Source organism: Somniosus microcephalus, unplaced genomic scaffold (assembly GCF_052327205.1).
Source record: "Somniosus microcephalus isolate GS21.2 unplaced genomic scaffold, FLI_Smic_1.0 unresolved_chr7, whole genome shotgun sequence".
Lineage (NCBI taxonomy): Eukaryota > Metazoa > Chordata > Chondrichthyes > Squaliformes > Somniosidae > Somniosus > Somniosus microcephalus.
In genome coordinates this window covers 12,673,853-12,690,356 of record NW_028225185.1, presented here as the reverse complement: position 1 = coordinate 12,690,356, position 16,504 = coordinate 12,673,853, and the positions used below count along the sequence as shown (strand labels likewise).

Here is a 16,504-nt window from a genome sequence, read left to right as displayed (position 1 = left end):
TGCTTTCTCCCCATATCCCTTGATCCCTTTAGCCTTAAGAAATATATCTAACCCCTTCTTGAATATATTTAATGCATTGGCCTCCACTGCCTTCTGTGGTAGAGAATTCCACAGGTTCACCACTCTCTGGGTGAAGAAATTCCTCCTCATCTCAGTCCTAAATGGCTTACCCCTTATCCTTCGACTGTGACCCCTGGTTCTGGACTCCCTCGCCATCGGGAACATCCTTCCTGCACCTAGTCTGTCTAGTCCTGTCAGAATTTTATAGGTTTCGATAGAGGCTGAGAGGCCGATTGCCCCTGGCTGGAGAGTCTCGAACCAGGGGGGTCACAGTCTCAGGATAAGGGGTCGGCCATTTAGGACTGAGATGAGGAAGAATTTCTTCACTCAGAGGGTGGTGAATCTATGGAATTCTCTCCCCCAGAGGGCTGTGGAGGTTCAGTCGTCAAGGCTGAGATCGAGAGATTTTTGGACTCTAGGGGAATCGAGGGATATGGGGATCGGGCGGGAAAGTGGAGTTGAGGCCGATGATCAGCCATGATCTTATTGAATGGCGGAGCAGGCTCGAGGGCCGTATGGCCCACTCCTGCTCCTTATGCTGCCCAGAACTCCATCCCACGTTCTTTCAGACTCATTCCCTCAACATTAATCAGAAGCAGAGCAGACCAGCAGAACAAGATTTCCTCACTGCTCCAAAGCCAAAACCGGACCTGTACCCCAACCCCGCACCGCCACCCCCCCCCCCCCCCCCAACCAACCAACCACGCTTACCATATTGTGCTGAGGGAAAGTGGTCGGAGGAGATGGCTGTGCCACTGGATGCTGTTTCGAATTGCTGAACACCAGAGGTTGAGAGAGCGTGGGTGAGGCCGAGGTGTCCAAGGGAGCTGGCTCATTCTCCGACGAGGAGGGCTGTTTACCCAACAATACAGCCAGGTCGATCCTACATTAGAAGGAAAGGAAAATGCTAAGTGGAGCTCTTTTCGCTTCCGCTTCTCAGGAGGGCGGATAATCAATCGCACACGAGAACGCGCCGTGATCAAGAGCTATTAACGGAGGCCCAGATGCAGTCTGAGCCAGCCAATGCACATGAAGTGTGTGCCAGTTTAACCCAACAGTGTCATAGAAACATAGAAGATAGGAGCAGGAGTAGGCCATTCGGCCCCTCGAGCCTGCTCCGCCATTTAATGAGATCATGGCTGATCATCCAAATTCAGTACCCTGTCCCTGCCTTCTCCCCATACACCTTGATCCATTTAGCCTTAAGAAATATATCCAACTCCTTCTTGAATATATTTAATGAATTGGCCTCCACCGCCCTCTGTGGCAGAGAATTCCACAGGTTCACCACTCTCTGGGTGAAGAAATTCCTCCTCATTTCAGTCCTAAATGGCTTACCCCTTATCCTTAGACTGTGACCCCTGGTTCTGGACTCCCCGGCCATCGGGAACAGCCTTCCTGCATCTAGTCTGTCTAGTCCTGTTAGAATTTTATAAGTTTCAATGAGATTCCCTCTCATTCTTCTAAACTCCAGCGAATATAAGCCTAATCGACCCAATCTCTCCTCATACGTCATTCCTGCCATCCCAGTATCAGTCTGGTGAATCTTCGCTGCACTCCCTCCATGGCAAGAACATCCTTCCTCAGTTGAGGCGACCAAAACTGCACACAATACTCAAGGTGTGGTCTCACCAGGGCCATGTACAACTGCAGCAAGACATCCTTGTTCCTGTACTCGAATCCTCTCGCTACGAAGGCCAACATACCATTTGCCTTCTTAACCGCCTGCTGCGCCTGCATGCTTACCTTCAGCGACTGGTGCACAAGGACACCCAGGTCTCTTTGCACTTCCCCTTCTCCAATCTATTGCCGTTCAGATAATAATCTGCCTTCCTGTTTTTGCCACCCAACAGTGCCAAGTCATTTCCCAGAATATCTAATGCCGTTTTATCAGGATATACTGACCAGAGGCTGTCTTCCTGTACTGTTTTACGAGGTTGATGCACCTATCGCTGGCAGGCGGGTGTAATTACAGCGTGACAAGTTTACATATGTTTTTTAAAATTCATTCATGGGATGTGGGCGTCGCCTGCATTTATTGCCCATCCCCCAATTGCTCTTGAGAAGGTGGTGGTGAGCCGCCTTCTTGAACCGCTGCAGTCCCGTGTGGTGAAGGTGCTCCCACAGCGCTGTTAGGGAGGGAGTGCCAGGATTTTGACCCAGCGACGATGAAGGAACGGCCGATATATTTCCAAGTCAGGATGGTGTGTGTGACTTGGAGGGGAACTTGGAGGTGGTGGTGTTCCCGTGCGCCTGCTGCCCTTGTCCTTCTAGGTGGAAGAGGTCACGGGTTTGGGAGGTGCTGCCGAAGAAGCCTTGGCGAGTTGCTGCAGTGCATCTTGTAGATGGTACACACTGTAGCCACGGTGCGCCGGTGGTGGAGGGAGTGAATGTTTAAGGTGGTGGATGGGGGGGGGGGGGGGGGGGGGGGGGGGGGTCGATTAAGCGGGCTGCTTTGTCCTGGATGGTGTTGAGCTTCTTGAGTGTTGTTGGAGCTGCACTCATCCAGGCGAATGGAGAGTATTCCATCACACTCCTGACTTGTGCCTTGTAGATGGTGGAAAGGCTTTAAGTGGTTGGGTTGTAATGTAGAGGATCTACCTGAATTATCACAAAAGAGGGCACTACATACCTCTGACCTGCTGTGATTGTCACAGTCTCGTTTCCCGAAGGTAGGGGTCCAACATTGGAGGAGGTGAAAATCTTCGTCTCCGACAGCTGTAGGAAGGAAGTCAATTTTGATGTTTAGTCAGGAGAGGGTAGAAAGATCTAAAAACCATTTTAAACTTTGTTACATTGCCAGCCGACAAGTTCTCGGTATTCCTCAACCCGATGCCACCACAGACCCTCAACCCGATGCCACCACAGACCCTCACGACGCAGCTCTATAATCACGCATCGGGTTAAGGCGACCTTGCGCCTGGAGACACACAGGGAGGGGGGTGGCGAGAGAAGCCGGACCCTCTTGTTTGCAGTTGATTAAAACAATCCGGGCTGCAACATTATACAGCCCCCAGGGGAATGTGCAGCAAAAGCTGTGCTGACATGGCTCCCTCTCCCTGCTATCCTCCCCAGAGCCCGGTCACCGGTTAAGAGCATAGAAACAGAAAAATAGGAGCAGGAGTAGGCCAGTCGAGCCTGCTCCACCATTCAATATCATGGCTGATCCTCTATCTCAATACCATATTCCCGCTCTCTCCCCATACCCCTTGATGCCTTGTGTGTCTAGAAATCTATCTATCTCCTTCTTAAATATATTCAGTGACTTGGCCTCCACTGCCTTCTGTGATCGAGAATTCCACAGGTTCACCACCCTCTGAGTGAAGAAATTTCTCCTCATCTCAATCCTAAATGTCCTACCCCGTATCCTTAGACTGTGACCCCTCGTTCTAGACGCCCCCCCAGCCAGGGGAAACATCCTCCCTGCATCAGTCTGTCTAGCCCTGTCAGAATTTTATACGTTTCAATGAGATCCCCTTTCATTCTTCTAAACTCTGGTGAATTCAGGCCTAGTCGACCCAATCTCTCCTCATAAGACAGTCCTGCCATCCCAGGAACCAGTCTGGTGAACCTTCGCTGCACTCCCTCTATGGCAAGTATATCCTTTCTTAGGTAAGAGGCCAAAACTGCACACAGTACTCCAGGTGTGGTCTCACCAGGGCCCTGTATAACACCCATTCTCCTGTACTCAAATCCTCTTGCAATGAAGGCCAACATACCATTTGCCTTCCTAAGTAAGTAGTTAAGCCACTGAAAACGGACTTGTGAATCGGACATTAAATCAGCACGCATTCTTAACAGGCCGAGATCTTTAACATTGCGAGGGAGCCTTCTTCAATAAAATGCACCAAGGTTGTCAACCGGTTCCATCTTCTCCGCTGTAAATCAGAATTATGCACAGGCTGTAAAGAACACCGCAGTCTAACACTCAATACCCGGTGAGAACAGTTTTTAAATTGTTAGCGTTGCGGACAGAACCACTTTCCCATTTTGACGCACAGCGCCACCGACTGTGTCCCTTTATTGCCTCACCTCCTCCTCCGTGCTGGTCGCAGAGAGCTGCTCTTCTGCCCAGAACCGCAGCGCAGGCACAAGTCACCTGCCCCGCCCGGGGTCCCATTCACGGGAGGTATCCGCCCTGGCCGGCCGCGCACCCTCGTCCCCCGGCTGGCGCGCGCAATGATCAGTTCCCTCTCAACGGACAAACGTTTGGTTCAATTCCTTCGGCTGGCGGCGCTGGGTCACAATCCGGGAACTCCCTCCCCAACGGCGCTGTGGGAGCGCCTACGCCATGCAGGGGGGGGGGGGGGGGGGGGGACTGCAGCGGTTCGAGGCGGCGGCTCACCACCACCTTCCCAAGGACGATCAGGGGACGGGGCGATAAATGCCGGCCTTGCCAGCGACGCCCACATCCCGTGAAGGAACAAAAATCACTTCGATGGATCAGCCCACACTTCCTGAAACTTTTAAATGTTACTTGAAGGTGCATTTACCTGTGGCCATTTACACCTCATCTGGAGCCATCTTCTGTTTCTTAACTTGTCCCAGTACCATCTCCTTTTGCCTCGCACCGCCATCCTTTTCTCTTAATCACTCCTGCCTTCCACCCTATCACAGACCTTCCCTTTTGTTCGTTACTCCCTCTCCCTGCCCTACACTTGCTTAAAAACCGGTTCCACCCCCAGCTTTTTCCAGTTCCGACGAAGGGTCATCGACCTGAAACGTTAACTCTGTTTCTCTCTCCACCGATGCTGCCTGACCGGCTGAGTTATTTCCAGCCTTTTCTGTTTTTATTACTGCTGGATTTGGGTTTGGGTTTATGAGTCACCTCCTCGCCCATTACAGTATTATAGCTCGGAAGCACTGTTCCCTCTAATTTTCTTACACGCGTGGTCCCTTTAAATTTGCTGTGCGTGCGCGCTCTCTCGTCCAGCTTGTGCGGGACCTGCCGACTGATGCGCGGGCCGCGTGCCCTGGTTGGGGAGGGAACGCCGCTCAGAGGTGTTAGTTCTCACTAAAGCCCGTCCTTCCCAACGGCCGGCTACAACGCACCTCTGCTCTCGTTGACGGTGATCATGGGAACATACGAACTAGCAGCAGGAGTGGGCCGCTCGGCCCCCCTCGAGCCTGCTCCGCCGTTCAATAAGATCATGGCTGATCCGATCACTCCACATTCCCGCCTACGCCCGATAACCTTTCACTCCCGTGCTCACCAGGAATCGATCTACCACTGCCTTAAAAATATTCAAAGACTCTGCTTCCACTGCCCTCTGAGGAAGAGTGTTCCAAAGGCTCACCACCCTCAGAGAAAATTCTCCTAATCTCTGTCTTAAATGGGCGACCCCTTATTTTTAAACAGTGTTGGAGAAAATTTTTAAATGGCACCGTAGTGCCTGCTGAATTCTGGACATTCATTAACATTTTGCAGACACTGGCACAACAGGCAGCTGACTTGATCTGCTTACAACAAACGTGTGATGTCACTTGCACAGAACAGTAATATAATTAAGTTGTTTGCTAACGGTATAATGATATGATCAACTTGTTTTTGATAGAATGTGATTAAGGGTTGCTAAGCTATCGGATTGGCCAAAGTTAAAGAATGCTAAAGTGCCCGATTGGTCAAATGTAATATGGTATCTTTCCTGTTTTTAAATGGTATAAAAGGAGCACGGCTGCTATTGCAAAATTGAGAAGTTTGGCGATCACATCCATAAGGTGTTAGCGCTTCTCCCAGAGCTCTGTAGTATAATAAATACTGTTCTCCTTTGCTTGGTGTCCGTGTCCGGTTTATTTAAAGCAGAGAGTTAAGTTGGGTACGCGTCGACTTTGTGTATCACTTAGTCCGCTCAGGCACCAATTAATTCTATATCAACAGTGACCCCTAGTTCTAGATTTCCCACAAGAGGAAACATCCTCTCCACAGACCCCTCAGGATCTTCTAAACTCTGGAATATGGTGCAACCAAAAGGACAAAAATCATGTGCTCCAAGCTGCGACTTGCCAGGCGGGGTCATGTTTGTACCAGCTACGCTCATTCTCCTGACACACACACACACACACACATCTCCTTCCCCCCCCCCCAACCACACCCCAAACACCATTCTTGCCTGATCTTGGACCCCTGTCCTAATATCTCCGTCTGCGGCGCAGTGTCAAAATTGGTAAGAAATAAGAGTTAGGAGCAGGAGTCGGCCACGCGGCCCTTCGAGCCTGCTCCGCCATTCAATGAGATCACGGCTGAGCTTCGATCGCAACACATTAAATGACTTGTATACATTGCACTCGGTCCTTCCGGTTTGCTGATGGTACAGAGCTAGGTGGGACAGTAAGCTGTGAGGATGCAAAGAGCCTGCGAAGGGATAGAGACAGGTTAAGTGAGTGGGCAGTAAGGTGGCAGATGGGACTATAATGGGCAGAAATGTGAGGTTATTCACTTTGGTAGGAGGAAGAGAAAAACAGAGTATTTTTTTTTTAAATGGTGAGAAAATATTAAATGTTGGTGTTGAGAGAAATCTGGGTGTCCTCGTATAGGAAACAGTTAGCGTGCAGGGACAGCAAGCAATTAGGAAGGCAAATGCATGTTGGCCTTTATTGCAAGGGGGTTGGAGTATAAGAGTGAGGAAGTCTTGCTACAATTGTACAGGGCCTTGGTGAGACCACACCTGGAGCACTGGGCACAGTTTTGATCTCCTTATCTAAGGAAGGATATACTCGCCTTGGAGGCGGTGCAACGTAGGTTCACTAGATTGATTCCTGGGACGCGAGGGTTGTCCTATGAGGAGAGATTGTGTAGACTGGGCCGATACTCTCTGGAGTTTAGAAGAATGAGAGGTGATCTCATTGAAACATACAAGATTCTGAGGGGGATTGACAGGGGAGAGGCTGAGGGTCTGTTTCCCCCCTGGCTGGAGAGTCTAGAACCAGGGTCACAGTCTCAGGATAAGGGTCGGCCATTTAGGACTGAGATGAGGAGGAATTTCTTCACTCAGAGGGTGGTGAATCTTGGAATTCTCTGCCCCAGAGGGCTGTGGAGGCTCAGTCGTTGAGTATATTCCAGGAGGAGATCGATAGATTGTTGGACTGCAGAGGATTAAGGGATATAGGGATCGGGCGGGACAGTGCAGTTGAGGTCGAAGATCAGCCATGAACTCATTGAATGGCGGAGCAGGCTCGAGGGGCCGAATGGCCGACTCCTGCTCCAATTGTTATGTTCAAATCCACTGTCCCGCCTGATCCCCATATCCCTTGAATCTCTCTGCCCAAAAATCTATCCACAGCCCTCTGGGGTAGAGAATTCCAAAGATTCACCACCCTCGGAGTGAAGAAATTCCTCATCTCAGTCCTAAACGGCCGACCCCTTATCCTGAGACTGTGACCCCTGGTTCTAGACTCTCCAGCCAGGGGGAAACAGCCTCTCAGCATCTACCTTATGAAGCCCTCTGAGAATTTTATGTTTCAACGCTTTTGAAGTGCCGCAGGACTTTATAACTACGTTAAGGCCGCTATTCACAGGAAACTTCTTATCCGGCACGGACGGGACCGACATGGTGCCGGTTCATCAAAAATTCCGGATAACGCGAACGCTATAGTAAAAGATAGGGAGAGCCGAGAGCTCCGTATAAAGCAACAAACGTGTAAGTAAACAATGGCCACAAGTTCCAAGCGTCTCTGTAGCTTAGCAACAGCTGCAGCCACACCCTTGCACAGCAACAGACGGAGGAAGGCAAATACAATATGAAGTAAAACCTACTCCTGAATTTTGCCGGTTAACCGAGATTTCTGGTTATTTAGGTGCCGGTAAATCGAAAGTTTCCTGTAAATGCATGTTGTCGCGGATCTACCTGCTCAGTCCCTGATGCTATGCTCACTAAAGCAGTGGCAACTAAAAAAATAAAAGTGTGTGCAATGTACAGCAAGTCGCGTCATGAAAAAGACTTGTATTCCAACAGCGCTTTTCCCCACCTCGGGACGTCCCGAAGCGCTTTACAGCCAATGAAGTACTTTTTGAAGTGTGGTCACTGTTGTAATGTGGGAAACGCGGCAGCCAATTTGCGCACAGCAAGCTCCCACAAACAGCAATGTGATAAATGACCAGATCATTTGTTTTTAGTGATGTTGGTTGAGGGATAAATATTGGCCCCAGGACACTGGGGAGAACTCCCCCCTGCTCTTCTTCGAAATGGGGAGTGGGGAAAATGCTAGAGTCCATTATAAAAGATGTAATAGCAGAGCACTTGGAAAACAGTGACAGGATCGAACAAAGTCAACATGGATTTACAAAAGGTAAATCGTGCTTGACTAATCTACTGGAATTTTTTGAGGATGTAACTGGTAAAATAGATAAGGGCGAACCAGTGGATGTGGTGTATTTGGAATTTCAAAAGGCTTTCGATACGGTCCCGCATAAGAGATTAGCGTGTAAAGTTAAGGCACATGGGATTGGGGGCAAGGTATTGACTTGGATAGAGAACTGGTTGGCAGACAGGAAGCAAAGAGCTGGAATAAACGGGTCTTTTTCCGAGTGGCAGGCAGTGACTAGTGGGGTACCCCAGGGATCGGTCCTAGGACCCCAGCTATTCACAATATATATTAATGATCTAGACAAGGGAACTAGATGTAATATCTCCAAGTTTGCAGACGACGCAAAGCTGGGTGAGCGTGTGTGCTGTGAGGAGGATGCCGAGAAACTCCAGTATGATTTGGACAGGTTGGGTGATTGGGCAGAAGCATGGCAGATGCAGTATAATGTGGATAAATGTGAGGTTATCCACTTTGGTGGCAAAAACAGGAAGGCAGATTATCTGAACGGCAATAGATTGGGAGAAGGGGAAGTGCAACGAGACCTGGGTGTCCTCGTGCACCAGTCGCTGAAGGTAAGCATGCAGGTGCAGCAGGCGGTTAAGGCGGCAAATGGTATGTTGGCCTTTGTAGTGAGAGGGTTTGAGTACAGGAACAAGGATGTCTTGCTACAGTTGCACAGGGCCTTGGTGAGACCACACCTCGAGTATTGTGTGCAGTTTTTGGTCGCCTTATCTGAGGAAGGGTGTTCTTGCCATGGAGGGAGTGCAGCAAAGATTCACCAGACTGATATCTGAGATGGCAGGAATGACGTATGAGGAGAGATTGGGTCGATTGGGCTTATACTCGCTGAAGTTTAGAAGAATGAGAGGGGATCTAATTGAAACTTATAAAATTCTAACAGGACTGGACAGACTGGATGCAGGAAGGATGTTCCCGATGGCCGGGGAGTCCAGAACCAGGGGTCACAGTCTAAGGATAAGGGGTAAGCCATTTAGGACTGAGATGAGGAGGAATTTCTTCACCCAGTGAGTGGTGAACCTGTGGAATTCTCTACCACAGAAGGCCAATTCATTAAATATATTCAAGAAGGAGTTGGATATATTTCTTAAGGCTAAAGGGATCAAGGGATATGGGGAGAAGGCAGGGACAGGGTACTGAATTTGAATGATCAGCCATGATCTCATTGAATGGCGGAACAGGCTCGAGGGGCCGAATGGCCGACTCCTGCTCCTATCTTCTATGTTTTTATGAAATAGTGGCATGGGATCTTATAAGTCCATGGGGCCTCGGTTTAAGGTCTCATCCAAAAGACGGCACCTCCGACACTGCGGCGCTCCCTCGGTACTGCCCCTCTGACAGTGCGGCGCTCCCTCAGTACTGCCCCTCTGACAGTGCGGCGCTCCCTCAGTACCGCCCCTCCGACAGTGCGGCGCTCCCTCAGTACCGCCCCTCCGACACTCCCTCAGTACCGCCCCTCCGACACTCCCTCAGTACCACCCCTCCGACACTGCGGCGCTCCCTCGGTACTGCCCCTCCGACAGTGCGGCGCTCCCTCAGTACCGCCCCTCCGACAGTGCGGCGCTCCCTCAGTACCGCCCCTCCGACACTCCCTCAGTACCGCCCCTCCGACACTCCCTCAGTACCACCCCTCCGACACTGCGGCGCTCCCTCGGTACTGCCCCTCCGACAGTGCGGCGCTCCCTCAGTACCGCCCCTCCGACAGTGCGGCGCTCCCTCAGTACCGCCCCTCCGACAGTGCGGCGCGCCCTCAATACTGCTCTGGGAGCGTCAGCCTCGATTTTTGTGCTCAAGCCTCTGGAGTGGGGCTCGAACCCACAACCGTCTGATTCAGAGGCGAAGGGTGCTACCCACCGAGCCTCGGCCGACACCAATAAGTCATGAGCCGTAAGTCGCTGGATTGAAATCACTTGCTTTAGCCACAATGGGATAGACAAACTCCCAACAGTAGAGAGGAACAAGGTTAAAAAAAAGCTAGGTACAACAATTTTGGGAATGTGTTCAACTGACTGTTTAAACCACTTGAGCTTTGCCCTCAGGGCTTACGTGGATACCAAGCCTCCCCCTCATGTTACTATGTTGTAATCATTTCCAGCTCGCAGTCAGTCTCTCCAGATCTCTATAGTGTCAGCTGGTGCAGTACTGAGGGAGTGCTGCACTGTCAGAGGCGCCGTCTTTTGGATGAGACGTAAACCCTCTTGGGTGGACGTAAAAGATCCCAAGGCACTATTTCGAAGAGCAGCGAGGTTTACCCCCAAGTGTCCTGGGGCCAACATTGATCCCTCAACCAACATCGCTAAGACTGGTCATTTATCTCATTGCTGTCTGTGGGAGCTTGCTGTGCGCAAATTGGCTGCCGCATTTCCCATTACAACAGTGACTACACTAAAGCGCTTTGAGACCGAGATGAGGAGAAATTTCTTCACTCGGAGGGTGGGGAATCTTCGCAATTCTCTGCCCCCAGAGGGCTGTGGATGCTCAGTCGTCGAGTATATTCAAGGACTGAGATCGATAGATTTTTGGACTCTCGGGGAATCGAGGGATATGGGGATCAGGCGGGAAAGTGGAGTTGAGGTCGAAGTTCAGCCATGATCTTACTGAATGGCGGAGCAGGCTCGAGGGGCCGAATGGCCAACTCCTGCTGTTAATTATGTTATCAGACAAGATAGGACACGGAGCCAGAGTCGGAACTATTAGGGCAGGTGAGGTCATGAAAGGCTCGATATGAGAGGGAGATAACTTGCATTAAGAAACAGGAGGAGGCCACTCAGCCCCTCGAGCTCGCTCCGCCATTCAAGAAGATCATGGCTGATCTGTGACCTAACTCCATCTACCCGCCTTTGCCCCATATAACTTAACACCTTTAGTTAACAAAAATCGAGCGTGCATCGCCGTTTGCAGAAGAGAGTTCGAAAACTTCTACCACCCTTTGCGCGTAGAAGTGTTTCCTAACTTCACTCCTGAAAGGCCTGACTCTAATTTTTAGACTCTGCCCCCTCATCATAGGATCCCCAACTAGCGGAAATCTCTCGATCTATCCTATCTGTTTCCCTGAATATCTTGAAAACTTCAATCAAATCATGCCACAAGGTGCATTTACATACAAGACCATCAGCAGGAAGCATTTAAAGCCAATTTCAACTTCAATATACAGTGAACTGCAACAGTGCTGTCAACCAGTGGCTCAGTGGGTAGCACCCTCACCTCCGAGTCAGAAGGTCGTGGGTGCGAGACCCACTCCAGAGACTCGAGCACAAAAATACAGCTATCAGACTGATGTGCCTTCAATAACCACAAAACTAGAAGTTATAGACTTTAACGAGTTGGCTTTTAATCACCAAGATCAGAGCTAACATCTCAACACACCGACTGGCTCACAGGAATGAGTCATACAGATCCTGGTATCTTTAAGTAAGAGAAGTCAGGGGCGGAGCCAAGAGCCAAGACCTGGAACCTTCCAGGTTAGTCAGGGGAGGAAGTGAAACTATACACCGTGTGGAGGAGGGTAATATACATGAGTGCAAAACGAATACAGGCAAGAACGAATACAGGCAAGACAAACAGGTTGCATTACACAGACAAAATAGGACACTGAGCCACAGATGGAGATATTAGGACATCGGGGTCTCACAAGTGGACACTCCCGGGGCGGTGCCGAGGGAGCGCCGCACCGCCGGAGGGGCGGTGCCGAGGGAGCGCCGCACCGCCGGAGGGGCGGTGCCGAGGGAGCGCCGCACCGCCGGAGGGGCGGTGCCGAGGGAGCACCGCACTGTCGGAGGTGCCGTCTTTCAGATGAGACGTTAAACCGAGGCCCCGTCTGCCCCCTCAGGTGGACGTAAAAGATCCCACGGCCACTATTGGAAGAAGAGCGGGGGGAGTTCTCGCCGGTTGTCCTGGGGCCAATATTTATCTCTCAAATCTACATCACTAAAACAGATGATCCGGTCATTATCACATTGCTGCTGTTTATGGGAGCTTGCTGTGCGCAAATTGGCTGCTGCGTTTCCTACATTACAAGTGACTACACTTCAAAAAAAGTGCTTCATTGGCTGTAAAGCGCTTTGGGGCGTACGCGGTAGAAATGCAAACCTGTCTTTCAATTTACAACAACAACTTGTATTTATATAGCGCCTTTAACGTAGGAGAACATCCAAAGGCGCTTCACAGGAGTATTTTAAGACAACAAATTTGATACCGATCCACGAGGAGAAATTAGGACAGGTGATAGAGGTCAGTTTTAAGGAGCATCTCAAAGGAGGAGAGAGGCGGAGCGGTTTAGGGAGGGAATTCCAGAGCTCGGGGCCCAGGCGGCTGAAGGCACGGCCGCCAATGGTGGAGCGATGGAAATCAGGGGGGGGGGGGGGATGCTCTAGAGGCCAGAATTGGAGGAGCGCAGCGATCTCAGAGGGTTGTGGGGCTGGAGGAGGTTACAGAGATAGAGAGAGGGGGGGCGCGAGGGCCATGGAGGGATTTGAAAACAAGAATTTTGAAAATCGAGGCGCTGCTTAACCGGGAACCAATGCAGGTCAGCGAGCGACAGCTACTGTGATGGGCGAACAGAAGTTGGTGCGAGTCGGGACACGGGGCAGGCGAGTTTTGGATGACCTCAGGTTTACGGAGGGCGGAATGTGGCAGGCCGGCCAGCCAGGAGTGCGGCGGAACAGTCAAGAGAGTCTGGAGGTCACAAGTTTATATTAAGAAGAGGAAAGAGATTAGAAGTCGCTCTTACCTGATAGCAGCCATTAACTGCTTTGGGCGGGTTCCTTTTGTCGTCAGGTGTCAGGAAGGTGGTACCTGGTGCTGGCTGAAATACATGGCAAACTAGAGATATCAACACAGGAGGGCTCTTGGTATTAGGAGATTGCACAAATAGAATCGCTTTCCTGGCTCTTTTTAAAAATAAAAAAAAACACTTGAGCAGCCACGGCGCAAACTCGAGAGGAAATCAAAATGAAAAAATGCATGACCGGGCCCAGGAACCGCCACTTTCCTTGATATTCAGCCAACAGCAGGCAGCCTCCTGACATCAGCTGGCGACAAAGGCCACCGAATGATCGCTCCACTCGCAAACGGCTGCTATCGGGTAAAGTAAAACGGGAGAAACTTAACCGTACAAACAAAAATAAAGAGGCAGTGCTATGAAAACAGATACGGCGAGAAGCAACTGGCGGGTAAGAGAGTGTTCTACTTCAATTAGGAATCTCCACCCACCCGCCCGCCCACTAACGCCTGGTGTGGTGCGGACGTGGGAGGTACCGAGCCTCGACCCGGTTGTGCGCAGAGTTAGCTGATCTGTGCCACGGGTGCACTCCCCCCAGGTAGAACGGGAGCCTGGATTTTCGATGGTTAGCCCAGGACCGCGCTTTTCCAGTCCCGCCCCCGTTGGAAAGTGCGTGCGCGCGGGCTCGAGAGGAGAGGCAGGGGTGCCGGCGCAAAGCCCGCTGAGCAGTCAACGCCCAGACTCGCGCACCAACGGCGACGCGGAGAAAATACCAGAGCCCGTCACTGTTCGTCAAGATTTGCGGGGGGGGGGGGAGGCGGCAGGGGAGAGGGGGGGTGGGGAGGGTAGGCAGGGGAGAGGAGGGTAAAAAAGAGAGAATGAAAGCCTTCCAAACTGGTTACTAAAACATAAATTCGAGACCACCGAGAGGTTCCATCCGGACAAGCACCACTCAAATCAGGCCGACAGACCCTGGTTTTAAATCATTGCTCAGTCGGAGGGGGGGGGGGGGGGGGGGGGGGGAAGAGAGTCGTTACTTGTTTAGGGAGGGAAGGAGAAGTGGAGGGAAGGAGGGAGGAAGGATTGGAAGGGGGCAGGGAAAGAGGGGAGGCTTGGCGGTTTTTGTGCACTCGATTGCGCCTCGAGGCACTTTTCCCCGCGGTACAGTAAACTCTTGTTTAAATGGCACTTAATCATCGCTAATAACCGGCAAAATTGATACACAGAAAACAACACCTCGATAACCGGAAATGTTGCCGAGTGCGAGTCTTCGGGCTCGATTTTCAGTGCGCCGTGGAGTCAGGATTGGAGGCATGCGGGGAGGGGGTTAAAATCCCGAAATCAGGGGTCCCCGACCCCCATGCCAGTTTCAAAGGAGGCGGGTACCCGCCCCGCACTGGGACCCGCCTCCCCGAGGCGGGAAGGGATTCGTGCCAATTAACAGGTAGTTAACAGGCAGTTTTTAGCCTAATCCCTATTTTTAAGCTTGTAGTGTGGGATTCCCGACGGCGCCAAACCACGCCAAGTTGGAGGAGTCGGCCCGTCGGGTTGAAGGGGTCGAGATGTCCAGTGTTCAGGTGAGTGATGTGTGCATGAGTGCAAAGGTAAGTGTGTTTGGTGTGTGTAAAGTGATTAAAGAAGTTTAAATGATCTTTTCAGCCTTCCTTCCTTTAGGTCTCGGGAGTCCATCATCTCACCGGCACAGAAAGCAGAATGGCTGCGAACTGTCAAAAGTGACAGCCTGCAGCTTTCTGTGCCGGTGAGATTTCTAACTGAGTCTGTGTAGAAGGACTCAGGTTAGAAGTAAGACTGTCAGTGTTTGACAGCTTCAAACAGCTGTCAAACGCTGACATTTCATCTGTCAAAACTTTTTGACAGATGAAATTTCAGTCTATGACATCACCTGTTGCCGGGTGGCCCTTAATTGGCCTGCTGAGCCCGCTGGGCGGACTCAACAAGGTCAATCAAGGGAAAATCGCGTGGATTGGCCGCATCTCGATGGAGGCGGGACTACAACCTCGAAAGTTGTCGTCCCGCCTCCAACCCGACTCCTGAATGAAAATCCAGCCCTTAAGTTTCTGTTTGCTTCAGGATATTGAGAGTGGCAGCGACTTTAGAATTGAATGTGTGTTTCCCCGAGACTCAATGGAGGAGTTCATTTTTCAGTACGTTACTGTGCCACATAGACGAGGGACGTGCCAGGTTCTACTGCCGTCAAGGACAGTCAGATTATGTAGAGCACAGATTGTGTGTTAACCATCCGATGGGATTCATGGCTGTCAGGTGATAGGTCGGAAATCTTCAGTTGTATAGGGAAATATTGGCCCAGAAATTCGGGTCTCCACGGGCGAGTACGCACGGGGTGCTCACCCGTAGGCCCAATGGAAGTGCCGGTTTCGTGCAGGCAACCAGAACTTCCGGTCCCTTAAAGGAAGGGGTTCAGAGTTCGAACACGTGTGCCGGAGAGGCAGCGCGTGCGCCTGGAACTTACGTTTTTTTTTTTTTTTGCAGATTTCTCCGGGAGGGTAAGTCTCCAGGAGCTACACATGTAAAAAGCAGGCGCAAGGCCAGCTTTTAACAAGGCAAGTGGTGAATTCATTCAAATTAAAACATTTTTTCCACAGGGTTATTCTTATTAAATACTTTAAAGAAAGGTAAGCTTATTTTTAGCCCCGTTAGAAAATGTAATTAATATTTTCAAAAATTTAAATTGTTTAAAATAGTTATTTCATGTAATTTATCGTTATTTAAAAAAAAAAATTAGTTGAAGTTTTGGGGCTTATAGTATTTATAGGTTTGACAGGTCTTCCTGTCAAACTTATGAATGAAGCATTCCCTGCTACCATTGGCTCTCCATGGCCCACGTGATCCCAGGGGACGCATCAAACTAACTGCGCCCCTGGGATACGCAAGCACTGCGCGCCGGCAGCTGGAGCAGGCCCAGGATCGGAATCCCACAGCTCAACGGCCGGCGCGCCAGGCGAGTGCGGGAAGCTCCCGATCCGAATTTCTGGGCCAATATATAGTTGGTAGGGAATAATAAATACTTCATGGGGACTTACCCAGAAGAAAAAGGTGACTGACTGTTGGTGGGTTAGGTAGAGATTGAAATGCGAGGGCGGATAAGCTACAGGAAACTTTGGTTTATCCGGAGGTTAACTGTCCGGAATGCTCGAGCCACCGGCAAAAATCAGGAGCCGTTTCGTTAGGATTTTTTTTTCTCTTTTCGTTGCTTTTTTTTCACCAGTCAGGCTCTGCAAGGTCTCGCTGAAGCTGTTGCTAAGCTACAGAGACGCTTGCAAGGTACGGCCGACTGTTTAGAAGCTGTGGGTTTGTTGCCAGATACGGAGCTCAAAATCTCCGTACGTTTCAACATTAGCGCTGGTTTGTCCGGCACTTTTG

At 50.7% G+C, this 16,504-nt stretch overlaps 1 protein-coding gene across 1 annotated transcript in view; it reads right to left on the bottom strand.

Annotated features, from left to right (window-relative positions):
- The window catches only part of LOC147086544 (ubiquitin-associated protein 2-like), a 149,423-nt gene that overhangs the window by 59,855 nt on the left and 73,064 nt on the right, over positions 1–16,504 (bottom strand). The window contains 3 exon segments of the mRNA XM_085978268.1: positions 772–943; positions 2,693–2,778; positions 13,112–13,186. Of these exon segments, the coding sequence (XP_085834394.1) occupies positions 772–943; positions 2,693–2,778; positions 13,112–13,186 (333 nt within the window).